The sequence below is a fragment of the Xyrauchen texanus genome, chromosome 6, assembly GCF_025860055.1.
Source record: "Xyrauchen texanus isolate HMW12.3.18 chromosome 6, RBS_HiC_50CHRs, whole genome shotgun sequence".
Taxonomy (NCBI): domain Eukaryota; kingdom Metazoa; phylum Chordata; class Actinopteri; order Cypriniformes; family Catostomidae; genus Xyrauchen; species Xyrauchen texanus.
In genome coordinates this window covers 23,915,547-23,941,657 of record NC_068281.1, presented here as the reverse complement: position 1 = coordinate 23,941,657, position 26,111 = coordinate 23,915,547, and the positions used below count along the sequence as shown (strand labels likewise).

The following is a 26,111-nucleotide window of genomic DNA, read 5'->3' as shown; positions in this document are numbered from 1 at the left end:
GGGTGATCGCACACACTGAATCACAGCAGTGTTGATGTAGAGCAATATTGCACTCTTGCTCATGTGATATTGCTTATATACAGTCAGGTCCATAAATATTGGGACATCGACACAATTCTAATCTTTTTGGCTCTATACACCACCACAATGGATCTGAAATGAAACAAACAAGATGTGCTTTAACTGCAGACTTTCAGCTTTAATTTGAGGGTATTTACATCCAAATCAGGTGAACGGTGTAGGAATTACAACAGTTTGTATAATGTGCCTCCCACTTTTTAAGGGACGAAAAGTAATGGGACAGATTAACAATCATAAATCCAACTTTCAGTTTTTAATACTTGGTTGCAAATCCTTTGCAGTCAATTACAGCCTGAAGTCTGGAACGCATAGACATCACCAGACGCTAGGTTTCATCCCTGGTGATGCTCTGCCAGGCCTCTACTGCAACTGTCTTCAGTTCCTGCTTGTTCTTGGGGCATTTTCCCTTCAGTTTCGTCTTCAGCAAGTGAAATGTATGCTCAATCGGATTCAGGTCAGATGATTGACTTGGCCATTGCATAACATTCCACTTCTTTCCCTTAAAAAACTCGTTGGTTGCTTTCGCAGTGTGCTTCGGGTCATTGTCCATCTGTACTGTGAAGCGCCGTCCAATGAGTTCTGAAGCATTTGGCTGAATATGAGCAGATAATATTGCCCGAAACACTTCAGTATTCATTCTGCTGCTTTTGTCAGCAGTCACATCATCAATAAATACAAGAGAACCAGTTCCATTGGCAGCCATACATGCCCACGCCATGACACTACCACCACCATGCTTCACTGATGAGGTGGTATGCTTTGGATCATGAGCAATTCATTTCCTTCTCCATACTCTTCTCTTCCCATCACTGGTACAACTTGATCTTTGTCTCATCTGTCCATAGGATGTTGTTCCAGAACTGTGAATGCTTATTTAGATGTTGTTTGGCAAACTCTAATCTGTCCTTCCTGTTTTTGAGGCTCCCCAATGGTTTACATCTTGTGGTGAACCCTCTGTATTCACTCTGGTGAAGTCTTCTCTTGATTGTTGACTTTGACACACATACACCTACCTCCTGGAGAGTGTTCTTGATCTGGCCAACTGTTGTGAAGGGTGTTTTCTTCACCAGGGAAATAATTATTCGGTCATCCACCACTGTTGTTTTCCGTGGTCTTCCGGGTCTTTTGGTGTTGCTGAGCTCACCGGTGCGTTCTTTCTTTTTAAGAATGTTCCAAACAGTTGATTTGGCCACACCTAATGTTTTTGCTATCTCTCTGATGGGTTTGTTTTGATTTTTCAGCCTAATGATGGCTTGCTTCACTGATAGTGACAGCTCTTTAGATCTCATATTGAGAGTTGACAGCAACAGATTCCAAATGCAAATAGCACACTTGAAATGAACTCTGGACCTTTTATCTGCTCCTTGTAAATGGGATAATGAGGGAATAACACACAAATTTGGGACAACAACATAAAAAGATTAAAAAAAAAAATCACAAGTTGATGTTTATCATAAGATTAAAAACGCATACAATATTATTTCTGAATAATATGAAGTGTATTTTTATTTGGGGGTTTTCTGAAAAAATGAGACCAACTTTTTTTGCATTTAGTCCACAGTGTGTGTGAATTGTGAGCTTTTAAATTTGAGTTTGAAAAACTGCAGGTGGCAGCGCAAAAATCCATCAAAGTTTAACAAGTTAATCCATGTCTTCTGAAGTGATCCAGTGAGAATAGACCAAAAAATAAAAACAAATTTCACTGTACATCTTGCCATTGCAGTCTCTAGGCATGATCATGATTTCAATCTCGATTACACTTCCTAGTGTTTGATGCATGCGCAGAGCGCTGGAGGACATGAAATCGAGCTTGAAATCATGATCGCCAAGGAGACTGCTGTCAAGATTTATATTGAAAAAGGAGTTCCAATTTGGTCTGTTCTGACCCAAAACTGATTGGACCTCCTCAGATAACACAAATTTACCCGAAATCGTATGGATTACTTAAATGTTGCCTTTATGTATTTTTTGGCTGGTCAACATTCACTTGCATTGTATGGACCTACAGAGCTGAAATATTTTTCTAAAAATTTTAATTTGTGTTCTACAGGAGAAAGAAAGTCATAAACATCTGGGATGGCATGAGTGTGAGTAAATGATGAGAGAATTTTATTTTTTGAGTGAACTAACCCTCAAAAAAGAATTAATATGCTTTTATTCTCCTTAACCTTGGTTTACTGGATTTCTCAAAACACTTGACAATGTTGATACCAACTTTCTGCTACTACAAACATCTGGAGCTATAGTTTTTTTCTTTTCTTTTTGATGTTTGCTATTGTATTATGTTTTTACACAAAAAAAGTGTTTTTGCAGTATTGTATTTATTTATTTTTTTCAGTCATCTAGATAGTTCCATCGCGCTTGTTTTGAGTTACTCTATTCATGACAATTGTGATGTAATTAAAAAAACATCTGATTATTAATATGCGCCTGACGTGTGTGTGTTGACATCTTTCTGAGAACATAGTTTACAGAGGATCTCGGCTCAAAATAAGTGCAGAATTAAATGGTACATTTAAAATCAAGCACAGTGTTCTGCATGCATTAGTGTGACAGCTCTCTGATATGAACCTAATATATAAATCCTGGATTGTTTGAATGTACCTCCTTGCCAATACCTGCCACCAAGCTGGTAAATTACACCAATTGCATTCCACTCTAACTGAGCTATGGCAGACAGTGTGTGTGGTAGCTGATTACTGATTACTGGCTTCCTGTTCCGGTTACTGCCGGCACGCTGCATAAGGCTTGCTTTGCATTGCTTATTCCTCTACGTTCATCATTTAATCCTTTGCCATTTTTACCACCTGCCTTGTTTTTTTTTCAGATTGTCTACATCTGGTATTTTGACTGTGTGATTTGTTTTCTGCTCTATGTTTTACACATATTATTGTATCAATCTCAAACCTCTGCTGATCAAGAACCACCAAAACAACAGCAAACTATTGAGTGAGGGATTCACATCAATCTCAAACCCTCACCGCTCAAGAACCATAGCGACAAACAATTGTGGTAAGTCATGGCATCTGCTCATGTTATTGCTTCCTGCATTGCATGACACATGTTTACTATAGCTTCTTCCATTAGCAGTGAGGGATTTACATGTGATAAATGAAAATAATTAGTCAGGCTGATGGAGAAGGTTAATGAGTTAGAGACACGATTCCGAATGCTAGTGAATGTCAGTGAGAAAGAGAAGCCGGTAGATACTGTTTTGGATGTGGTTAGAACAGCAAGCAACACATACACTTTTGTTCCAGCTGTAGAGCCCCCTCAGCAGGACATTTGGGTGACATCTTGGCAGCATACTCTCTCAGCAAAGCGACAAAACTCCCCCATTCCTGTTAGGGTTTCCAATCGATTCTCCCCACTTAGTGATGCACCTACTGAGAATAATTTTGAATTCGCCCTTGTTATAGGAGATTCTAACGTTGAAATCGAGACTCCAGCCACTATTGTTAAATGCATTTTGGGGTCTCAGGCATCTGACATCAGATCAAATTTACAAGTGCTGGCTAATGCTAAACGTAGATTTTCTAAAATTGTTATTCATATCAGCACTAACAATGTCCGGCTTCCCCAGTCGAAGATCACTAGAGATGATGTTAAAGAGGTGTGTGAACTTGCAAAACTATGTCAGACACTGTAATATGCTCTGGTCCCCTCCCTGCTCGTCATGGTGATGAGTTTTATAGATTAGTGCCACTGCATGGCTGGATGTCTGAGTGGTGTCCAGAGAATAGCATAGGATTTATAGACAATTGGAAGAGTTTTGGGGGAGACCTGACCTGCTAAAGAGAGATGGACTCCATCCCTCCAGTGTAGGTGGCGCTCTCCTCTCTAGTAAATTGGCTCATAGGTTTAATACTGATAGTATTTGACTAACTGAGGTCCAGGTCAGGAAGCAGACAAATTGGCTAATCTGAACGTCTGCTAGCTGCCTTTAGACATCATACAGTTCAAATAAACTACAACACATAGAGTAGTCTGATCCCCAAACTACCAAACACAAATCCCTCACTAAATCAAAAATACAATCCTGTCTCGGAGGTCCACAGACAATTCCTTGGACTTCATGGCTTGGTTTGTGCTCTGACATGCACTGTTAACTGTGGAACCTTATATATACAGGTGTGTGCCTTTCCAAATCATGTCCAATCAACTGAATTTACCACAGGTGAAATCAAGTTGTAGAAACATTTCAAGGATGATCAGTGGAAACAGGATGCATCTGTGCTCAATTTTGAGTGTCATGGCAAAGGTTGTGTATACTTGTGTACATGTGATTTTTTTATTATTATTTTTAATACATTTGCAAAGATTTCAAACAAACTTCTTTCACATTGTCATTATGGGGTATTGTTTGAAGAATTTTGAGGAAAATAATGAATTTAATAAATTTTGGAATAACATAACAAAATGTGGAAAAAGTGAAGCGCTGTGAATAATTTCCAGATGCACTGTATTAAGATAATTGTTGGTGACGTCAACATTCACACAGATAATGAAAATGACACATTAGGATTAGCATTTATCAATATTCTCAACTCTCTTGGAGTCAGACAAAAGGTGAGAGGACCCACACATTGCATAATCATAATAAATCGCTAGATTAAATTCTGTCATATGGAGCTGATGTTGATACTATAGAAATTCTACAGTAGAGCGATGACATCTCAATTAATTACCTCATCTCTTGTTTGCTGCGATCAGCTAATGTCACTCAATCTACACCGTTCGGTCAGGTTGAACTATTCCTTCGAACACTAATAGTAATTTAGTAACACACTTCATAGTAATGACTTCAACTTCTTTACTTATAAAACTGACATAATCAAAAAATAAAATTGGAACTATGCATTCAACTGTCACAGCATGTCAGAAAACTTCTACGTCTCATAATTTTCCTCAAAAGCAACTTCAATCTTTCGTTGTCATAGGTCATGAAGAGCTAAAAAAACATATAAAAAAATGATACGGCTGGATAATTATTTTGGCATTAGTGGACTTGCATTAGCTTGGTTTGGGTCCTATTTATTTAGGTCCACTTTGTATGTGTAAACGAGGCATTATCAAATCAAACAAGAGTTAAGTATGGAGCGCCACAGGGATCAGTTTTAGGGCCTCTGCTTTTCTCTTTATACATGCTTCCCCTGTGAGATATTATCAGGAATCATGGAATAAGTTTCCACTGTTATGCCAATGATACCCAACTTATATTTCTTATAAACCCAACAAAATTCACAATTCTTCAAATTAGCAGTATCAGTGAAAACAAAGATTGGATGGCCAGAAATTTAATTCTACTCAATTCCGACAAAACAGGTACAAATTAATTATTGGACCAAAAACCTCTAAAAATAAGCCTCTAAAATATCATCTGACTCTCGATGGATATACTGTTATGTCGTCTTCTACAGCGAAGAACTTACGTGTTATATTTGATACCAAGCTGTCCTTTGAAAATCAAATTTCCAATGTTTGTAGAACAGAATTCTTCCACCTGAGAAATATTGCTAATTTCCGATGCATACTCTCTGTTGCTGATGCCGAAACATTTCTCTGTTACTGTCGTAACCTCCATTCCCTGATGGAGGGAATGAGACGTTGTCGATGAAGCGACACTAGGGGTCGATCTTGAGAGCCCAAAACACCTTCAGATTTTGAGAAAAGGCCACTGAGAATTGGCGAGTTAAATTTGCATGCCACTACCCCTGACATACGGGTATAAAATGGAGGCCAGCAGGCAAGTTCATTCAGGTTTTGCACTGAGGAGCCGAGACAAGGTCCCGGGCCATTACAGTGGTAAAGTTCTGTCTGTGGCAAGAGGGACACAACGTCTTGTTCCCTCCATCAGGGAACGGAGGTTATGACAGTAACCGAGACATTCCCCTTCTGTCACTCACTGGACATTGTGTTGATGAATGACACTAGGGGTCCCATATACGAAACGCCACAATGACTGAACTGGTCACGTGAACTACTGATGCAGGTGTAGGCAAGCTACAATGAGCATAGGAACAGATGCACTCAGGCTGCACGGAGCCTCTCCAGACACCCCAAGACGTCATGTGCTTCCCCATAACCCTAAGGCTTAGAAAAATAGATTCAGCTGGGGCCTAAAAATGCTCATAAAACATGCCAGGGAAAGCGTTCTTGTCCATTCCTATTCTTTCAGGGGGAAAGGCCACACCCTGTCCTGAAGAGAAGGGGAAGGTAAAGAGTGGCAAATATACCATACCGGCCCAATGGCCGGACATGGAAGAGGCGTGGTGGTAAGTCCTGCCCTTTGTGGGGGCAGCGACCGGGGCAGAGAGGGCTCTGCCAAGGGAGACGCAGGTCTACCACAAGAGACCGTGCCATGCAAGATAAATCACAGGAGGTTAACAAAGAAACCGAAAACCTGTGGAGCCTTTACCCCAGTACAGGTCATGTAGCACAAGTATTGGTTTTGACCACGAATTCCTCAGCAAAATTCGTGAGTCAGAGGGCTAGGAGGAAGAACATCCAGGGTTCACAAGTCGTGAATACGCAAGGGAGAGAAGAGCTATGTAGTGTTATACATGCAGAAGAATTGAAACGACATGATCTGAATCTAGGAAAAATCCAACCTTTGCAATCCTGGAATTCTTCACCATCATAAATTAAGGCATCAACATTGCTCAGAAAGGCCCCTCAGCATTTATTTATATTATATTTGTATTTGAGCTGTAACCATTCTGCTCAAAAGGAGAGAGCCGAAGCAAAAGAGCTTATAAGCGCCCCACTAAATTGTGATACAAGAAAAATTCTCATTTCACAATGGTTCAAGGAAACAAAGTACAAGACAACAAAACAACAACAAAGAGACAACAAGTATCTGGTCATGGTAAAAGTACCCCTAATGACAAAACATTTCTTCTTCTCTATACTTTTCAAAGATCTTTTGTTTATATTTGTATTTAAAAAGATTGATGTTTGAACTTCTTTTTAACACTATCTCCAAATTATTCCATAATTGTACCCCATTGACTGTAAGGCTAAAACTTTTCAAAGTTGTACTGTGTTTCTGCGTCCTAAAGTTTAAATCATCATGTAATTCATAACAACCAGTACATTCTTGAAACCTTTTTTGTATTTTGCTTGGTAACAATTTGTGCCTTGCTTTGTATAGAATCTGTACTGATTGGAACTCAACAATGTCATAAAACTTCATGATCTTTGATTTTAAAAATAGTGAGTTTGTGTGGTCCAAAAACCCTACTTTATGAATTAGTCGAATAACTCTTTTTTGCAACATTACTATTGGTCTTAATGTACTTTTATAAGTGCTACCCCATATCATAGAACAATAATATAAATAAGGCAAGATCAAAGAACAATATAAAGTATGCAGTGCTTTACTATTTAAAATATGCTTTACTTTAGCAATTACAGAAATGCTTCTTGATATTTTAGTGATGGTATATTTAATGTGAGAGTTCCAAGTAATTCTATCATCTATAATAACTCCAAGAAATTTGATTTCATGCACCGGCTCTATAACAACACCCTCTATCTGGATTGCTTCCTGAGCATTGGTGTTACTGTTGCCAAATATCATCATTTTACTTTTACTCAAATTTAGTGATAATTTGTTTTGTTTGAACCACATATTAACACGTTTGAGTTCCAAGGTAACAATTTGACACAGTTGTTGTAAATCATCACCCGATGCAAAAATATTTGTATCGTCTGCAAACAAGATAAATCTCAGTATTTTTGATGTTTTACAAATATCGTTTATATACATATTAAATAATTTTGGACCCAGAATGGAACCTTGAGGTAAACCGCACACAATTTCTTGACAACTCGACTGATGATCTCCTATTGTCACACATTGTTTTCTATTTTTTAAGTAACTGGTAACCCATTGTAATGCTACCAATCTAATCCCATACTTTTCCAGTTTGTTAATCAATATGTCATAATTTATTGTGGCGAAAGCTTTACTTAGGTCAAAAAATAACCCTATTGCATATTTCTTGCTATCAACAGCATTCGTTATTTCATCAACTATATCAAAGAGTGCATGTGAAGTTGAACAATTTTTCCTAAAACCAAACTGATTGTCTGAGAGTAATTTGTTTCTTTCTATAAAGCTATCAAGTCTAGAATTAAAAACCTTCTCTAAAATTTTTTAAAATTGTGGTAAAAGAGAAAGAGGCCTGTAATTAGTAAAGAGATGCTTATCTCCTGCCTTAAACAGAGGAATCCCTTTTGCTACTTTCATACTATAAGGAAATTCGCCAGTTTGCAATGACAAGTTACAAATGTATGTTAACGGCTTACAGATACTTTCAATAACACATTTTAAGGTCTTCATATCCATATCATAGTGGTCTGTCGAGGTTTTGTTTTTACACCTTCCAACAATGTCCAATATCTCATTTTCCTCAACAGGATTAAGAAACAATGTCTTGGGATTTGTGTCTATTAGCTCACAATTATAGGTCTCGACATTTGCAATTTTTGCAGCAAGATTCGGGCCAACATCTACAAAGAATTTATTACATTTGTTGACTATTGAGTTCTTATTATTTATAATGTTATCCTCATCTCTAAAATATTGTGGATAATTGTTCATTCTAGTTTTATTTCTGATTAAACTATTTAAAATGTTCCATAAACCTTTGGTATTATTCTTATTACTATCTAACAATTTATTGTAATAATCCTGTTTACATTTTCTAATGATACCTGTCAATTTGTTTTTATATTTCTTATATTTAACCTCCGCTTCTTTTGTTCTGTGAATTTTTTTTCCTGCATGCATTCAGCAATCCTTTTGACATCCATGGGTTTTCTATGCCCTTTCTGTTTTCACAATAATTTTTTATTGGACAATTTTTATCATATACTTTTTGAAATACTCGCACAAACTCATCATATGCCTTGTTAGTGTCATTCTCTCTGTATATAATACTCCAATCTTGCGTTAATAGTTCCTTTCTAAATGCTTCAATAGTTTTCTCTGTCTTTACCCTTCTAGACAAATACATAGTTTCCTCTTCATTTTTTTGATAAGCATTTTTATGTAATACAAAAACTGGAAGGTGATCACTGATATCATTTATCATTAGTCCGCTGACTGTATTACTTTCTAATTCATTGGAAAAAATATTATCTATTAAAGTAGCACTATGGTTTGTAATTCTACTCGGTTTAGTTATTAGAGGAAACAAACCTATACTAAATAGAGTATTAATAAATTCATCAGTCTTTTTATGTTTATTTAGGTTTAGCAGATCGATGTTAAGATCACCTCCAACAAACATAAGTTTCTGATTTAAATTTGAAAAGTGCTCCTCTAACCAATTATTAAACACATCTATATTAGACCCAGGTGTTCTATAAATACAACTTACAATAATATTTTTCTTTTTTGTCCTTACAATTTCAATAGTTAGACATTCAAGTATATCATCCACCACCATAGTCATATTTTCAATCATTTTAAAACCATAATTTAAATCTACAAACATAGCTACACCCCCACCTTGCTTATTTCTTCTGTTCTGACTTATAAACTCATAACCTTCAATACTAAAATCCATTTTTTTATCATTACGTATCCATGTTTCTGATATCAAAATCACACTGAATTTTGGAAACTGTTTTAAGTAACTCTTAATGTGGTCAAAGTTTGCATAAAGGCTTCTACTGTTAAAGTGAATTACAGAGAAGGTATTAACATACTTAAATGTACAATTGTAATCATCCTCTGTGTAATATTGACAGACATTAACAGATCTCGTAAAGAAATTATTTTCAGGGTCAATGTCAATCTCAGTACTCTGTAAATCATATTGTGAGTATGTAATATCCAGACCATTTAATTCAGTATTTTTCCTTAATGAGAGTTTAAAATCGGAGATTGCTTTAGAAGTCTTGATGGAGGCCATGTGAAAATAAATGTTTCAACATACCAGAATTATGCCGATTATCCTGATTTTTAAACTTAATTTGGTGTGCTGGTGCGCCGATGAACTATTAGTTTGTCGTAACGCAGGAAAGCAATATCGCCCCTATCTCTTGCGGCTCTCAACTCTGGCATCAATTCTTTACGCTTCTTTTTAACTAAGTCCGTATAGTCCTCGTTTATGAAAATTTTTGATCCTTTGAAGCTTTGCGCGCAGCAAAATGGTTTCTCGATCCTTCCAACTCAGAAGCTTGGCGATAATGGGTCTCGGCCGGTCCCTTCCGCCGTCCGGTTTCCCCAGCGGTGGGCCCTTTCCACCTCCACCGTGTGCTGCAGCTGGAGCTTCTCCGTCAACAGTTGTTTCACTTTTTCCTCCGCGTCGGCCCAAGTCTCCCCCGGCAATTCCTTTACTCCCTCAAAGACCAAGTTGTTTCTGCGGCTCTGCCCTTCCAGGTACTCCATTTTATCATTGATGATGAGCATACTGTCGCAAACTTTATAAACTTCAAATTGCAATGTGTTGTTGCGTTCAGTTAATTTTACATTCTCTTCCTTCAGATTGTCCACCTCACCTTGCGTGAACTGTAAGCTTGTTTTGAGTTCTTGAATGTCCCTAAATAATGCATCCATATGGGTGTTTGTAGCTTCCATTGTCATTTTTATAAATCCTTTAAAAATCTCCTGTTGTTGCTGAAGTAGTTCCTTGAACATATCCTTTTGTTGATCCATTAGCCCAATGACTCGACTTAAGCTAACGTACTCCTCCTCCGATGCCAAATCTACCTGCTGCTTGGTCTCTGTTTTTGATGGTTTCGGCATTGTGAGAAGAGACAAAAGCTAAACACATTAGCTTACACTTACACAGCACGAACAAAAGCCAAAAAAGCATGACCTTCTGAACATCCACACAGAGTTAAAGCAGACTTCTCTTTGAAAGGTTTCCAAAAGACCATCAGATTTGCACGACTCGAATACTAACACATTTCATCTTAATCCAGTAACATTCTAATCAAAGTCACAGTCTTTTACTGATTTAACCTTCTAAAACGCATTTAAATCCACGATTTATACAAAATCAAGGCCTGCTAGGTAATTCTAGGTAATTGAACTGTGGTAATTTGTATAACTGACAAATTAATCATTATAGCCTGATATACCTCTTTAAAATGTGTGCAATGTTTTATCCATGTTGTATAACCAAGGAATTAACCAGTATGATTTGTAACCAGGGATTTTCATGTTTTGTTACCTACACATACAATATTAATGAAAGAATGTCATGTTTAGTATGTAAACACTCGCTTGGTTACATGGAGGAAGCTGATGACAATGAATATCTTGTCTCTTGTATCATTCTCAAGATATAAAAGTTAATGATTAAATATGCACTATTTTGAGCAGGAATTTTGTAAAAGAATCTGAAACAAAGGACCATTAAACAACTGTCGGAAAAGACAGCCCAGTTGACCATGTGACTCTGAAAAGTCCCTTCTGATTGGCGCAGGACACCTTTGGGGATGCGGCCAATTTCAGTTAAAATGTTTCCAAACGTGAAGAACACACTCTCTTCTCTTCTTCTGTCTTCGGGCTCTGGTCTTCTCTTCTACTCTGAAGCTCGGGACTCAAAGTGCAGAGGAAGCCTACAGTTTACACACCCATGAGAAGGCCTCGCTTCAAAGCCAACCTCATCATTCATACAGACAATAAACTATCCGATCTTACAGAAGTCCAAAACATCGACGGAACGAACTTTCGACCAAGAGCCAAGAACCAAGCAACACAAAGAACGCAAGGAAACACCACAACACGCAGAATGTCCTCAAGAAAGGCCCACAAGGCATTGTCAGTCTCAAGCCTTACCTCTCAAGACCAAAGGCTGGCATCAGAAAATATGTGCCATCACCGCAAAGCAAGTTTCTTCAGCATAGAGCGAAGTAAAACACATGGCATTCAAGAGCATGACCCCCACATCAGTGCCAGACCCATACGCACGTCCAACCACTGGGAGAAACCGTGGAACAGACCACGTCCCTCAAGCAGTCCAAAAGAAAGAACAACATGGGAACCCAGATGGACACTTAGAGGCAACCGACAACGAAAGCTATTGCAACACCATGCAGATAGACACAGAACTGAGCCTGCACATGAACACAGAACAAAGCCAGCGCACAAACCGGATGAGCCACCTGCAGAAAACTCACCAGAACTGCTGAAGCTACTCACAGCATACATCATCAGAATCCACACAAGGCCGACCATAAAGACATTTCATACTCCTCATGTCACACTCAACGACAGGAATACAGGCGCCAGACACAGCAGTGACTGACACGGCACTGGCTTATGGACTGAAAACTCAGCCATTAGCCTCAACTACATCTTAATCCGACATGACAGAAACTCAGTCATACAACAGATCATTGCAAGTTATATACATACATCAAGAAATGTGAAAAAGACTTCAATGAACTGTTGCTTCATCAGCACCCACAGTCACCTAGAGGATCCAGATTAGCTGGACTTCATCAGCACCCACAGTCACCTAGAGGATCCAGATTAGCCAAGTACCAAATACCCTTACATATTATGGTGTGAGAATGCGAGCACTTTAACAGTTCCCGTCTAATTTCATCAGTACCAAATATCCTACAACCTGTTAAATTTCTTATAAAATTCTGTTTACTACATACAAAGCTTTGAATGGTCTAGCTCCACAGTACTTATGTGACCTTCTGACATGCTACTGTATATTCCGTCCCATTCATTATGATCACAAAATTCTGGCTTGTAAATGTGACACACACACTCAGTTTACACAAGTCTAAACTAAAGATTAATCTATTTAGCCGGGCATACACCTAATTTATCCATCAACTCACAATTAGGCTACTTTAATTCGGTCTGCCGAAAGCAGGAACATGGTATATAATGATATACCATTTATATGCCACTGCTTGAACCTTGGATTTAGGATGGACCCACTGAACCTCACCGAAATGACCTGCCGGTTGAACTGCGATGCACCTCATTTATCTCTGCCTGCATAACCTTTGTCTATTGATGGACTACAGTCTTGAAATGGAATACATTAATTAATTGCCAACAAAAGCCTTCGTAAGCCAACTAACAAAGGACAATGCATCTATGTGAACTTCTGCAGTTATTCCAGGATGGACTTCAAAGACATTAGACAATAATCTTACAGTTCATACAAATCTTTATTTTATTTATAAACACTGGACCTTAATCCTTACTTAAGTTTAGAAATTTTAAACCATGACTTGCACTGCACACAAATAACTAATATTAGCATTGTATTCATGTTGTTTAGCCAGAGTGGAACTGGCCCCCACAGTGAGTCTGGTTTCTCCCAAGGTTATTTTTCTCCATTATCTTATGGAGTTTTGTGTTCTTGTGTTCTTTGCCACAGTCGCCTTCAGCTTGCTCACAGAGGTTCTCCTATACAATTATTATTTAATTATTTATTTTTATATAAAATTTACAATTAAATTTAATCAAACTACACAATGATCAAGTCTTCATAGATATTAGAGTTTCATTTTTTTGTTAATGCATGATTTCCTATAAAGCTGCTTCTAAACGTTATGTGTTGTGAAAAGTGCTAAACAAATAAAAATGACGACTTGGAGTTAAACTGTAATGTCCTGGCTCAGCTGTGAAATTTGTCAGCATTACTATACATAAAATCATGCTCATTGGCATAAATCTCCATGTTTAATTTACTATGGTAATTCAAAGTTCATTGGAGAGCTGTTGCTTAGGAAAAAAACATTATGGCCTCTTTCTAGCAAAGACAAAGACCTTGCTTTACAGCTTGTTAATGCAAGCAGTTATTGTCCTTTGGTCACTTTCACCTCTCATTTTGCCAGCTCACAATCATTTAAAGGACACTACATTTCAAAACTGTTTCTGTATTAAATCAATATGAACGACTAAACAGCATAATAACTGGTTGACATTCTGGCCAAGAACTGTCCATTTAGAAAGGAAGAAACTGTCTGATCAACATGTAAAGTGACCAACCACAGTTTGTTTGGCTTTCATGTGCCATTTAGGGACATAAAATAGATGAAACCACAATAATATACTGGCATGGAAAGAAAAATGGTTGCAAATGGTTGTACGGAAAATACCTGGAAATAAAGGAAAATAGAGTGTAAATGTAGTTTAGTATCTTTCAAATATTGATGCCACTTACCTGACACATTTTTGAAAATCAAGTGATTATTTCATCCTCAATATTGCTTGTTGTATCAACCTGTTACCTTGTCAATGCGACTTTGCTTCCAGGCAGACTGATAAAAAAAAACAGTGTACCCTTATTCCCGGAAGTTGTGCTGTCAGCAAAGCCTCCAATATCGAGAAATTACTTTCCAGTTTTGTGTGCAATACTCATCAGATGGTCAACTAACAGAATGTGGGTGGTCTGAAAGCTGGCTAGGCTAAGACATGCTAAGCAATTTCAGTGAAGTAAATAATCCCTATTCAGACAGGACTAGTTTTCCCTGAGGAGGTTAGGGAAATTCATGTTTCACCGAATCTGACAAATCTGTGTTTTTCTCACATAACCTCTTTAAAAATGTCCTATTGTTTTTCTGCTAACTCAAAGGTCCTCTGATAAATGTAATACCATAAAAAATCTGAATGTCTGTGATTGCTGATAATGAATTTTCACAATGCTTCTTGTGTATTTTGAATTACATGAACCCGAAATTAAGAAACCATTGTAATATTGGGGGGCCTGGGTAGCTTAGTGAGTATTGACACTGACTACCAAACCTGGAGACATGAGTTCGAATCTAGGTTGTGCTGAGTGACTCCAGCCAGGTCTCCTAATCAACCAAATTGGCCTGGATGCTAGGGAGGGTAGAATCACATGGGGTAACCTCCTCGTGGTGACTATAATGTGGTACTCGCTCTCGGCGAGGCACGTGGTTTGTTGTGCGTGGATGCCGCGGAGAATACAGTGAAGCCTCCATGTGCTATGTCTCCACGGTAATGTGCTCAAAAAGCTACATGATTAATTGCGCGGATAGACGGTCTCAGATGTGGAGGCAACTGAGATTCGTCCTCCGCCACCCTGATTGAAGCAAATCACTATGCCGACACAAGGACTTAATTGGGCATTCCAAATTGGAGAGAAAAAAAGAAACCACTGTAATATCAGCATCAGGTAAGATACTCACCATAATTTCTCAGCTCAATTATGTAGTTATAATTATATAATTCACAGATGAGTCTTGTTTATTTCAGTGTGTTTATTATAAGCAGCCACTTCTATAAACTCATGTGAAGTTTATATTAATAGGGTTTTTATAAAGTTATTTATAATGTATGATTAGTAAATTAGAATTAAATCAATAAATTCAATAATTATTATTTAACATTTATTATTAAAATGATAAGTAATTTAAAATATAAACAGATAGATTAAAAGATAAGATAAATTAATCACCTAAATTAATTCAATGTTTTTACATTCTGTAAGGCACACATCTAAAATAGACACTCCCACCTCTGCAATATACACAATGAGATCTTAGTCCAGTCTGAATCATTTCACGAAATCAATGTGTCTGGTGATAATAACTCAAATGTTCTGAAATCTAATCCCGAATAGGGTTTTAGATTATGCTCATAACCCAGTGCAAAGTAAACCCCTAATGTGCAACTCTAAATACTTCATACTTTATTCAGATCCATATGCATACATATACACAGCATGCAGCCAACAACAAGTGACATGCACACAGTGGTTTGGTGCATGCTCATTTGCAGTGCAATCATGCAGGCCTCAATTAGCCAAGACTCCACATGCAGAAACACACCAACAGACTGGTTTTCTAAGGAGATTACTTAATTACCTGTAATTTAAAGTAATCTCGAATTAAGAATTTTAGTGTAAAACAAGTTGAGAAGCAAAGGAAAACACATTGTCTGCAACTGGAATCTGTAGTATAAGTCAAGTAACAGCTGCTGTGCATATAATGTCAGTGTGTTACTGGCATTATATACATGATATTAGCCAGAGGGGATCTGGTCCCCCACAGTGAGTCTGGTATCTCCCAAGGTTATTTTTCTCCCATTAACCAACATCTTATGGAGTTTTGTGTTCCTTGCCAATGACTGTCAATAAACTAAAATGGAAATACATTAGGCCTAATACAGTATGTGACAACTATCATAATAAATCTTCCCATTGCACAATAAAGAATGTAAACTCCAACTCTAGCACTCAGCCTGATTTCCTTTGCTGACTATTAAGAACTTAATTAGCAAAGGGAGCTATTTTTAATTGCTTTTCCTCTGTGAGATGTCCCCAGACTGGCAAAACTTTTGCACAGTGCCACATGCAGCACATGTCTCAACAATCCTCCCTTTCTGAGAGTCCACAACTGCACAACTGTGCCAGCTTCACTCCCATCACCCTACACTACTGCAAGGATGACATCAAAAATGAAAGAAACTAAAAAGTAATTAATCTACCAAATCAAGCTCTTCACAGGAAGCAAAACAATACTGATGTTATGAAAATACCCAGGTGAATGTGAAGTGCTTAAGCTTTCAGCACTTAGAGTTTAAATCTCTGCAAAGTGGTGGGTGAGGATTTGGGCTGCATTGGTGTGGTTGTGGCCTAGTTTTTTGAAGTGGGCTATTAAGTTATTCCATTCAGCTTTCCCACTGCTGGCTGTAATTCAATTAGCAACTCTCACTGAACAACATTCTTCAAATGCAATGTATACTGTTCAGAGCTGACTGGACACATTATACAGTAGATATGGGTATTGAACACAAGCCAGCTCTGTACAACTGCAGATTGCTTCCATTCTAATTTGGTAATGCCACATCTGTAAGTAATGACAGCACCCTGTGATTTCATAATGAGGCCTTTAAGGCTGATAACAATAAACCTCATCTGTGTAATCACAGTTTTAACTATTTATTATATGTTAGACCACAGCTTTGATTGCCTACTTACAGCATATCAATTCAACATCCTTTACTACTTGGACAGCATCCAAACACAAGGGTAACTCAAGTAAATGGAATATCGCTCTACTGAACATGCTGATCAGAACTCATTCAGGATTCTGAAGAGCCTAATGGCTGACGCTGTGAAACTGAATAGGTTTCAGCGACCCTGTTCAATGACTCTGTCACCGATGTAAGTGTTGTGTACAACTATAGGCAAATGAATATATTGACATGCAAAACAGAATACATCTCCAACACCTCATGTACCATCAAATGCCACCTGGGAAATATTTGCAACTACCTTTCAACAATCAATCACCTAATAGCCTTTAGCATTCTTTTCTCGATAAGGTTTATTCTCAATAACATTAATAATGGTTTTGAATGGACTAAGCCAATGAACATCTATTCTCATAATATTCCTGTCTTCACTTCTTCAAAGAATGTAATTCAAGCTTGATGCAATCAAGATTGGAAAAAAAAAGACTTTATAGTGAAACATCTTAAAATCATTTTCATTTCTGTACCAACTCACAAAGAGAATCAATTAGGTTGTGGTTTGCCGTGATCCAGGCAGTCTACAAATTCACTACAACTTATTTGTTTTCCTCTGCTCACGAAATATATTAACTATCATTATTCTGGATGCATGAATACATTAATTCCATATATTTGCATGCCCTCACAAAAATATTATGAACAACTGCTAATTAAATTAGTACAAGTTAGCTCACTAACTCACACAAATGCATGTAGGCCTTCATGTGTCTACCAGTCCAAACTCAAGAACATGCTTTTGATTCAGATAACCATGCTGCTCTAAACAAAATTTAATTAAATACGCGCTTCACAACCAAGTAGACTATCTGACCAATAGCCTTCGAAGACCAGCGTATCATTTAATATCAAACACGATGGTGCTCTGCTAAAGCTTACCTCCAGATTTGTCCGAGTTGTAAGATGTGAATGACGGAGTGCAATAGCCAGATACAGAGGGAACATGACGCTGAGCGTGCCTTACTAGTCCGGGCTGCGGTAGCGCTGTTGCTGCTGTTGGTTGTGTTGTTGCTTTTGCTTGCTGTGGATGCCTGCCTTTGAGGTGTAGACGGGTGGGCTCCAACGTCTCCATGTGAAGCGGAGCAGCTGAGCAGCTTCCCGTCCATGTGGGAGCAGCTCGCTGCCCCGCCGGTGGAGCTCTCCTCGGTGCTGAAATCATGGACGAACCATCTGAAGCTGAAGACCTGAACGGAGAACGAGCCGAGCACCACAAAAAACAGCGTAAGCCCGAACCACCAGTAATCGCGGCGGAGGTAATAGTCGACCGAAAGCCAAATATCTGTGCCCACATCGGCGAAATACACCGTCACTGCGGCGAGGATCCACAGAAAGTCCCAGACCATGTATTTCTGCTGCTCCCTGTCGAGGGGGAGGCATGTCGAATTCGAGCCACAGCAACGCGATTCCCCGTTAACGAAGTCCGCCTCACCGGTTCCAGAATCCGGCTGCGATCCCGGAGCGAGCCCTTGAACCGAACCCGAGTGATCCGAATTCTGCAAAGGCGTAAATGCTACATCGCTCTTCTTCATCTTTAGTATCCCGTCGGATTTAGCGGCCATTGTAGCAGCTTTGTCTTTTCGGCGCCGACACAGTTTTCGCCTTCCTTTTCGCGTCTTCTCTATTCCAGGCGAAGAGACACTGGGCTGGGCGACCTCCTCTTCCGCCAGCTACAGTGCCGCCTGCTCATAACAAAGCAACACTTCCTTTCGGTAGCTGGTACGAACCATATGCTCTCCCATGGCTCCTACTTAAAACTATGACATCATTGCTTTGCAACTCTTCTTCAATTGCACATCATTGTGTTCAATACCCAGCTATTGCAGCACAGCCTTTTGGTAACTCCGTACTCATTCATGGACGTTAAACACAGCTGGCTGCATAATGATAATGTCTGTAGCAGCGGTAGCTAATATATGAAATGTGACCGCTAAGTTGCTATAGCATAAACGTGCAGTTTTGAATTCCGTCATGAATGTGCACAATACAAATACTGTATTTTCACATTTAAATCTAACCAACTTTGTGGACATTTTGTGGTCAGCTCGAAAGAATGAAACGCTTTCATTTGTGTTAGGCTATTCTTCATCGATATCTGCAATAAAATGATCCGAATATAGGCTAACCTTTAGCCAAATCAAAAAGAATGTGTTCACCGCGCGTTTTCGTCACATGCAAAGGCGATAAAGCGAATGTTCAGCACCACGGAGAGCTCCTGCTCTCGGTTCAGACTTTATTGTGGGGTCGTTGTACTCAATGCAGAAGGTCCGCCATAAACAAGTCGCGTCGGAGGTACATTAAGGACGCTCCGGTGCCATCGGGCGTATTGTGCTGGGTGGGCTAACTTGCGTCATTATTGAATGTATTGGCACCCTTCAATACGGCGCTGTACACGCCCTCTGTTCACCGGCTACATATAAAGCGAGCGACTCCTCTGAAAAACAGCCACTATGAGGGGGGCGCAATGATACTTCATTAACTCGATTCAAACATGGATACAATTAGCATACTGGGAGCTGTTAAGACCGAACGCAGATAGAGGCACGTTTTTGCGAGAAAAAAAAAAATAAATAAATAAAATAGAAAGAAAGAAAGAAAGAAAAAAGAAAATAAAAAAGATTAAAAAAGATAAGTGTGGCGCAATGAATAAGCAGAAAGCCTATATGTCAAGAGACGCCCTTTTAAAACATAGGCCTACGTGCGGTCTTTTTAATAAAACCGTCTAGCGCAGGCCTCAAATTAAACACACACACACACACACACACACGCACAGTATATATTCATAACAGTAATAAATAAAAAAGTAATTAAATATAATATAAAAAAACTGTGAATATGTAACCACTTTTATTAAACTTAAGTCTCATTTACCTCAAGTGCACATAATAATATTTTGTTTGATAGCCCAGGCGAACTTCCCTGAAGAAGATTTTTAGGAAAAGTCTTAAGTGTTTTGTGCTTGTTAGATCATATTTAGTATGGATAGTATCAGAAAATAGACACAGGGCTTGTTTCTCCCCTCATATTTCCCTGATATACAGTAGGCTATACTTGATGTTGTCTCGATACAGTCAATATTTTCAGTTAAAATAATACAGTAAGCGTGAGTCTGATGAAGCAGTGCTTTATTCGCACAGCGCGCAATAGAGCGTACTGAGCGAGTGTGGTAGAGAGGGAGACAGAGAGAGAATTGGCACACGTAAACAAGTGAAAACTGATGCGTAGCACGAAATATATATAATAGTCATATCTGTAGAAAGCACATCGATATGAAGACAAAGACAAATTCTACACATTTTGAGACCGTTTTAAAATCCCGAGGACGTTTGGTCACCCTAAATTTCTCAACGAAATATTGTTTATTTTTGCGGTGGCTTTGCTGACGCAGAGGCGGAGCGCCAGTGAATAGCACTCAGTTAATTGTTTTAGTTATTGGCGCAGTTATAGCCAAGTTAGTTATTGATGTATGGTGGACAGAATTTTTCGGAGAAGAGTGACTCATCTCTCCCTTACAACTACCTATAGCAGAGCAGGGGCGTAGCAGTAATTTTAAATGTTGGCGGGAAACAGCTGCCAGTAGGTGGCTCGCACAGACCCAACACTTAGAGTGCAGTATTAATATATACTTACACATATAAGTATTATATTAATATGTATTATTTACTTTTAATATTTGTAGTAATTTAAAGATTCAAGTATTGCAAATGAATTGCAAAATGTTGCAGAATTAGCTGCAAAAATAAAGGGCATCTTGTGGAGCACTTTCTTCTCTTTCACCCATGACAATAAAAGACTGAGCACAAGCTGGTCCTGAATAAATTATTTAATCAATTACACTGACAATTGTGTTGTTCCTATGTGATTGCGCATTGTGGGATTTGAATGTATCTGGCTAGAGTGTTTTGACTAATTCACCAAAATTCGTTCAGATCAATTTAATGATTCAGTGACCATTTCTGGTGATGCCAGAAGGTGGTGACAAATGAGTGTCTTGTGTGAAAGTAGTTAGTCACTGAATCAAAGATCAAAAGTAAATTTTAATCCTTTAAAATGTGTATGTCTACAGACAAGGGCTGTCATGATTATGAATCTGGCTGATGATTAATTGTCAAACAAATAAATGCAATTATCACAATTAATTGTCAGTTTTAGGGCTGTGACAATTAATTTTCACATTAAGGGCTTTTATGATCGTCATATCATAAAATCATATCATATCATTTTTTTTTAAAGGTGTGCTTTTTTCTGTTTGTTTGCTTTATGCACCTTAAGAAGTCATTTTTACATATCCACCTTTAAATAATCTGACGGCCAAAAGTTTGGAATAATGCATAGATTTTGCTGTTTCAAAAGGAAATTGGTACTTTAATTCAGCAAAGTGGCATTCACCTGTCACAAAGTATTTTGTCCATGTCTTTGTTTTCACGGAGACGTGGCTCAGCGACAGAGTTCCGGACTCCGCCATTCAGCTAGACGGGCTCGTCTCGTTTCATGCCAACAGAAATACAGCTCTCTGCGGTAAGACTCGCGGTGGTGGCTTGTGTGTTTACATCAACACGGAATGGTGCAAGAACTCCATGCTAGTCTCTAGTTACTGGTCATCGCTGTTGGAGCTTGTGACTGTTAGATGCAGACCTTTTTATTTACCACGGGAATTCACCACTGTTTGCATAACCGGAGTTTACATTCCTCCCAGCGCTAACGCTAAATATGCGCTCTGTGAACTGTATGGGGCTATGAGCGAACTGCAGAACGCTCACCCTCAACGGACTGTTTATTGTCGCCGGAGATTTCAACCATGTGAATCTCAAGACAGTGCTCCCTAAATTCCATCAGTATGTGAACTTTGCAACGAGAGGGGCGAACGCGCTTGATCTTGTTTACACAAACATCCCAGGCGCATCCCACCTCGGCTACTCAGACCACATCTCTGTTATGTTATGTCTGAAAGAGCGTGCAGCCTTGTCTCATTCAGCGTTCTGATGCTGGGGATGATAAAGTTGATGTCATGTCTCTCACAGTATTAGGCAAGTGGTCAGTAGATGTGCATGCGCCACTGTCAGGGAGATGCTCCACGTCCATACAAGGGCAGTCGAAGAGCTTAACCTTGAATGGTCTCCCCAGAGAAACCTGAACAGTCTCACCTCGATGAATGGTTCTTGCAGTCCGGATGCCGTCAAGCAGCCGCGTTCTACAAAAGTCCCCGAAGTTCATAACGATTTGTCTAAGTCCTGGCGCGCACCCTTCTCAGCACACTCGCAGAGTGATTCCATCCTCTCTAATGTGGATCACAGAGAAGAAAATGGTTATGCCCAATAGTAGTGGATTAGTAGTGGAGGCTGACCCTCACAGACATGAGTGATAGGGGAAAAGCCACTCTGTTGGATGCTCCAGCGTCTCCAGCCAGCCTCCTTTGCAGCTCTGTAAATAAGTTTGCTGAGTGTTACGTCGTGACTGAATAGCAATCACAGGCTATGAAACACTTTTTTCCAGCGCCCAACTAAAAGCCCCATACCTGCTGCCTCCGGTGCCACAGGTGAGACCACGCAAGCCGTTGCACAAAATGGAAGCAGCTGTATCGGCGCCCACCTCATGCTGCCGGAACAACCCCCTGTGCAGCAAAAGCGCTCCTGACAGGCACAGCCCTTTGAAGCGGAAAGTAGAGCTTGCAGTTCCTTCTGGGTCTGCTCCAAAGAAGGCTCGATTGGCGACACAAAACACTGTTCCCCATCTCCCCACTGCTGTATGTTGGGAAATTAATATTGTTGTACACAATATTGTTAAAAATGTTGTTTCTGTGTCTAATAAAAAAGGCAAAAAAGAATGCAGCACTCGTTGTAAATGCATGAAATGCTCACATGTTCACAATAAAGAGCCCTTTACCTCTTCACAGCCAAAACATTATGCACAACTAATTCCCTATGGTGAGCGATGCATTATTTCATACTGTGAGCAAACCAAATTGCCATGACTTGTAGTGAGCCATAACGGGTATTTCAGAATGGGTGCCAAAAAAGATCTAACATGGTTATACTATCCAATTTGCATGCCGGCAACCTCATTTCAATGGCGTTCTACATTTACATTTATGCATTTGGCAGACGCTTATTTGGCAGACGCTTTTATCCAAAGCGACTTACAGTGCACTTATTACAGAGACAATCCCCCTGGAGCAACCTGGAGTTAAGTGCCTTGCTCAAGGACACAATGGTGGTGGCTGTGAGGATCAAACCAGCGAACTTCTGATTACCAGTTTATCAGTTATGTGCATTAGACCACTACACCGCCACCACTCCTTGTTGTCTTCCATGGTTTCGTACAAAGACGCGCCAGTGTTACGAGCTGAAATACACAATCTCCTTGTGACAAGCGCAATTATACAGACAGACAGACAGACCGACCAAAAAGGGTTTTACAGCTGTTATTTTCTTGTACCAAAGAAATATGATGGGCTTTGGCCTATCCAGGATCTGAGACATTTGAATCGCACACTCACAATGCGCCCATTCAAAATGATTACTCAGAAATGGATCTTATCGTATGTACACCCACATGATTGGTTTGCATTGATAGATCTGAAGGATGCGTACTTTCATATCCACATTGTACGACATTACAGGATATTTTGAGATTCACGTTCGAGGGAACAGCGTATTAATTAAAAGTCCTGCACTTCGAACTGTCTCTGGCTACTCACATGCTCACAAAGTGCATCGATGCGGTTCTCGCCTCTCTAAAACTGAGTGGCATGCGAATCTTGAACTACCTCGACGATTGGCTGTTACTGGCACAAGCAGAGGATCTGTGATGCCAGTACAGAGACTTACTGCTTCAACATCTAAACAGCTTGGGCCTCAATGTGAACTGGCCGAATAGCATGCTCTCCCCCAGCCAACAAATCTTCTTTTTGGGAGTCCACCTCAACTCTGCAAGCAGGCGCACACCTCACGAGTGAGTTCAGGCCATTCGGCAGTGCCTGTCTCAGTTCAAACTGTGGAGAAAACTTCCACTGAAACGGTTTCAAAAAAGCATTGGGGTGTATGGAGGCAACATCCACCGTCTCTTACACATGAGCTCTCTTGAGTGCTGGCTCAAGCACCGTGTGCCGAGACATGCTTGGTGCCATGGGCACATGCGAATCACTATATCCCGCTGCTGTATATCTGCTTTAGCTCCTTGGACAGCTCCTGCCTTTTATCAGCAAGGTGTCACACTGGGGCAGATTGTCAGACAGAAAGTGGTGACAACGGCAGCTTTCAACATAGGTTGAGGGGCGGTGTGCGATGGATGCATGACATTCGGCACCTGGACAGGTGCGAAGAAAGTGTGGCACATCAACCGCCTAGAGCTATCGGCTGTATTCCTAGCTTTAAAGCCTTTTCAGTCAGAAATAGCGAACTGTCAGGTCTGGATTCGCTCAGACAGCATGACAGTTTTGGCATATATAAACAGCCAAGGTGGAATTCATTCACTGCCACTGTTGAGACCAACGCGTCACCTCCTATGGAGCGAGCGTCATCTCCTCTCCCTGAGGGCGACATATGTCCCAGGCTGCCTGAATTCTGGTGCAGACTTATTGTCACGCCAAGGGGTGCTACCGGACGAATAAAGACTTCATCCTCAAACTGCATTAATGTTTTGGGAAATATTCGGCAAAGCAGAAATCAATCTATTTGCCTCAGTGGAAAATACCCACTGTCCCCTCTGGTACTCGAAGTCCATAGCCCCGCTGGGAGTGGAAGCAAAATGCTAATATTTCCCCCGGTGTGCCTGATTCACTCTGTCATATGCAAAGTCCGAAAGGACAAGGAAACGATTCTATTGGTTGCGCCGAAATGGCCTAACCAGCCATGGTTTCTGGAAATGATAGAGATGCTATACAGCTCGCTATGGGAAATACAGCTGAGGAGGGATCTCCTCTCTCAGGAGCAAGGCACAATCTGGCATACTTAGCCCAAGCTGTGGAACCTGCATGTGTGGCCCCTGAACAGAGTGCACTAAACACGGCAGAACTGATGCATTCAGCCATGAACAAATTTTACATGCCAGAGTGCTGTCCACGAGACATCTCTATGTGCTAAAATGGAACGTGTTCACTGATTGGTGTCTTTCACATGGCAAAGACCGAGTAAACTGCCACATACATGAAATTCTCATATTTTTCAAGAGCGATTAGATGCAGGACTCACTTTTTGCGACTATATCTGCATGTCGCGCACATGAAGCAGGCGCCACTATAGGCTAGCATGATTTCATAATAAAGTTCCTTAAACAAGCAAGATGATTAAACCAATGGAAAGGATGAGGCGAGAACCGGCCTGACAATATAAATAATATTTTTAATAAAGAACTAAAACCTAAAGACATAAACACACACATTGGACGGACAGCTGCCCATAAATGCTCTCTCTCTGTCGCACCGCTGTCCGTAGTCAGCCTTTATCCCTCTCGGAGGCTTGATTAGCATGATAAGGGGCCGGGTGTGCTGGTTCGATCCCCACAGCCACCACCATTGTGTACTTGAGCAAGGTAGTTAAATCCAGGTTGCTCCGGTGGGATTGTCCCTGTAATAAGTGCACTGTATGTCGCTTTGGATAAAAGTGTCCGCCAAATGCATAAATGTAAATGTAAATGTATATCACGACCCGGCCCCAACTTCCACCCTGTCACATTCCTCCCTTGTTCTCTCAGGTCAGGGAGCCCCCGTATGACGTACACCCCCTCCCCTTCCCTGGGGGAGGCCGTGCCTTAAGCCCCATCTGCCGGCAGGTCATCCCCACCTTCCTGAATCTGGGAGGGGACAGGGGGAGGGAAACAATAATTTAGTTAACTAATGTTAAAAAATATAAAGTTATTGAAAAGTGTTACTGTAAATACTTTAGAATAAGCGCTAGTAAGTCATGAGTACTGTGTCAGATGCATAATGATTTTACTGCTCCTGAAGAAGTGTACTTAAAGGTTTTAAACTGAGTCTTCATGCATTGATGCACAGTCATTTCTGTTTTTACAGTTTAGTGCCAGAGGCTGATTTCCTGCA

The 26,111-nt window shown here is 39.8% G+C and overlaps 1 protein-coding gene across 1 annotated transcript in view; it reads right to left on the bottom strand.

Moving 5' to 3' along the window:
- Positions 1 to 18,646, bottom strand: part of LOC127644785 (XK-related protein 4-like) — a 133,015-nt gene extending 114,369 nt beyond the window's left edge. The window contains exon 1 of the mRNA XM_052128164.1: positions 17,957 to 18,646. Within this exon, the coding sequence (XP_051984124.1) occupies positions 17,957 to 18,636 (680 nt within the window). The 5' untranslated portion in view covers positions 18,637 to 18,646. The remainder of the gene's footprint in view (positions 1 to 17,956) is intronic.
- Between the last annotated feature and the right edge of the window lie 7,465 nt (positions 18,647 to 26,111).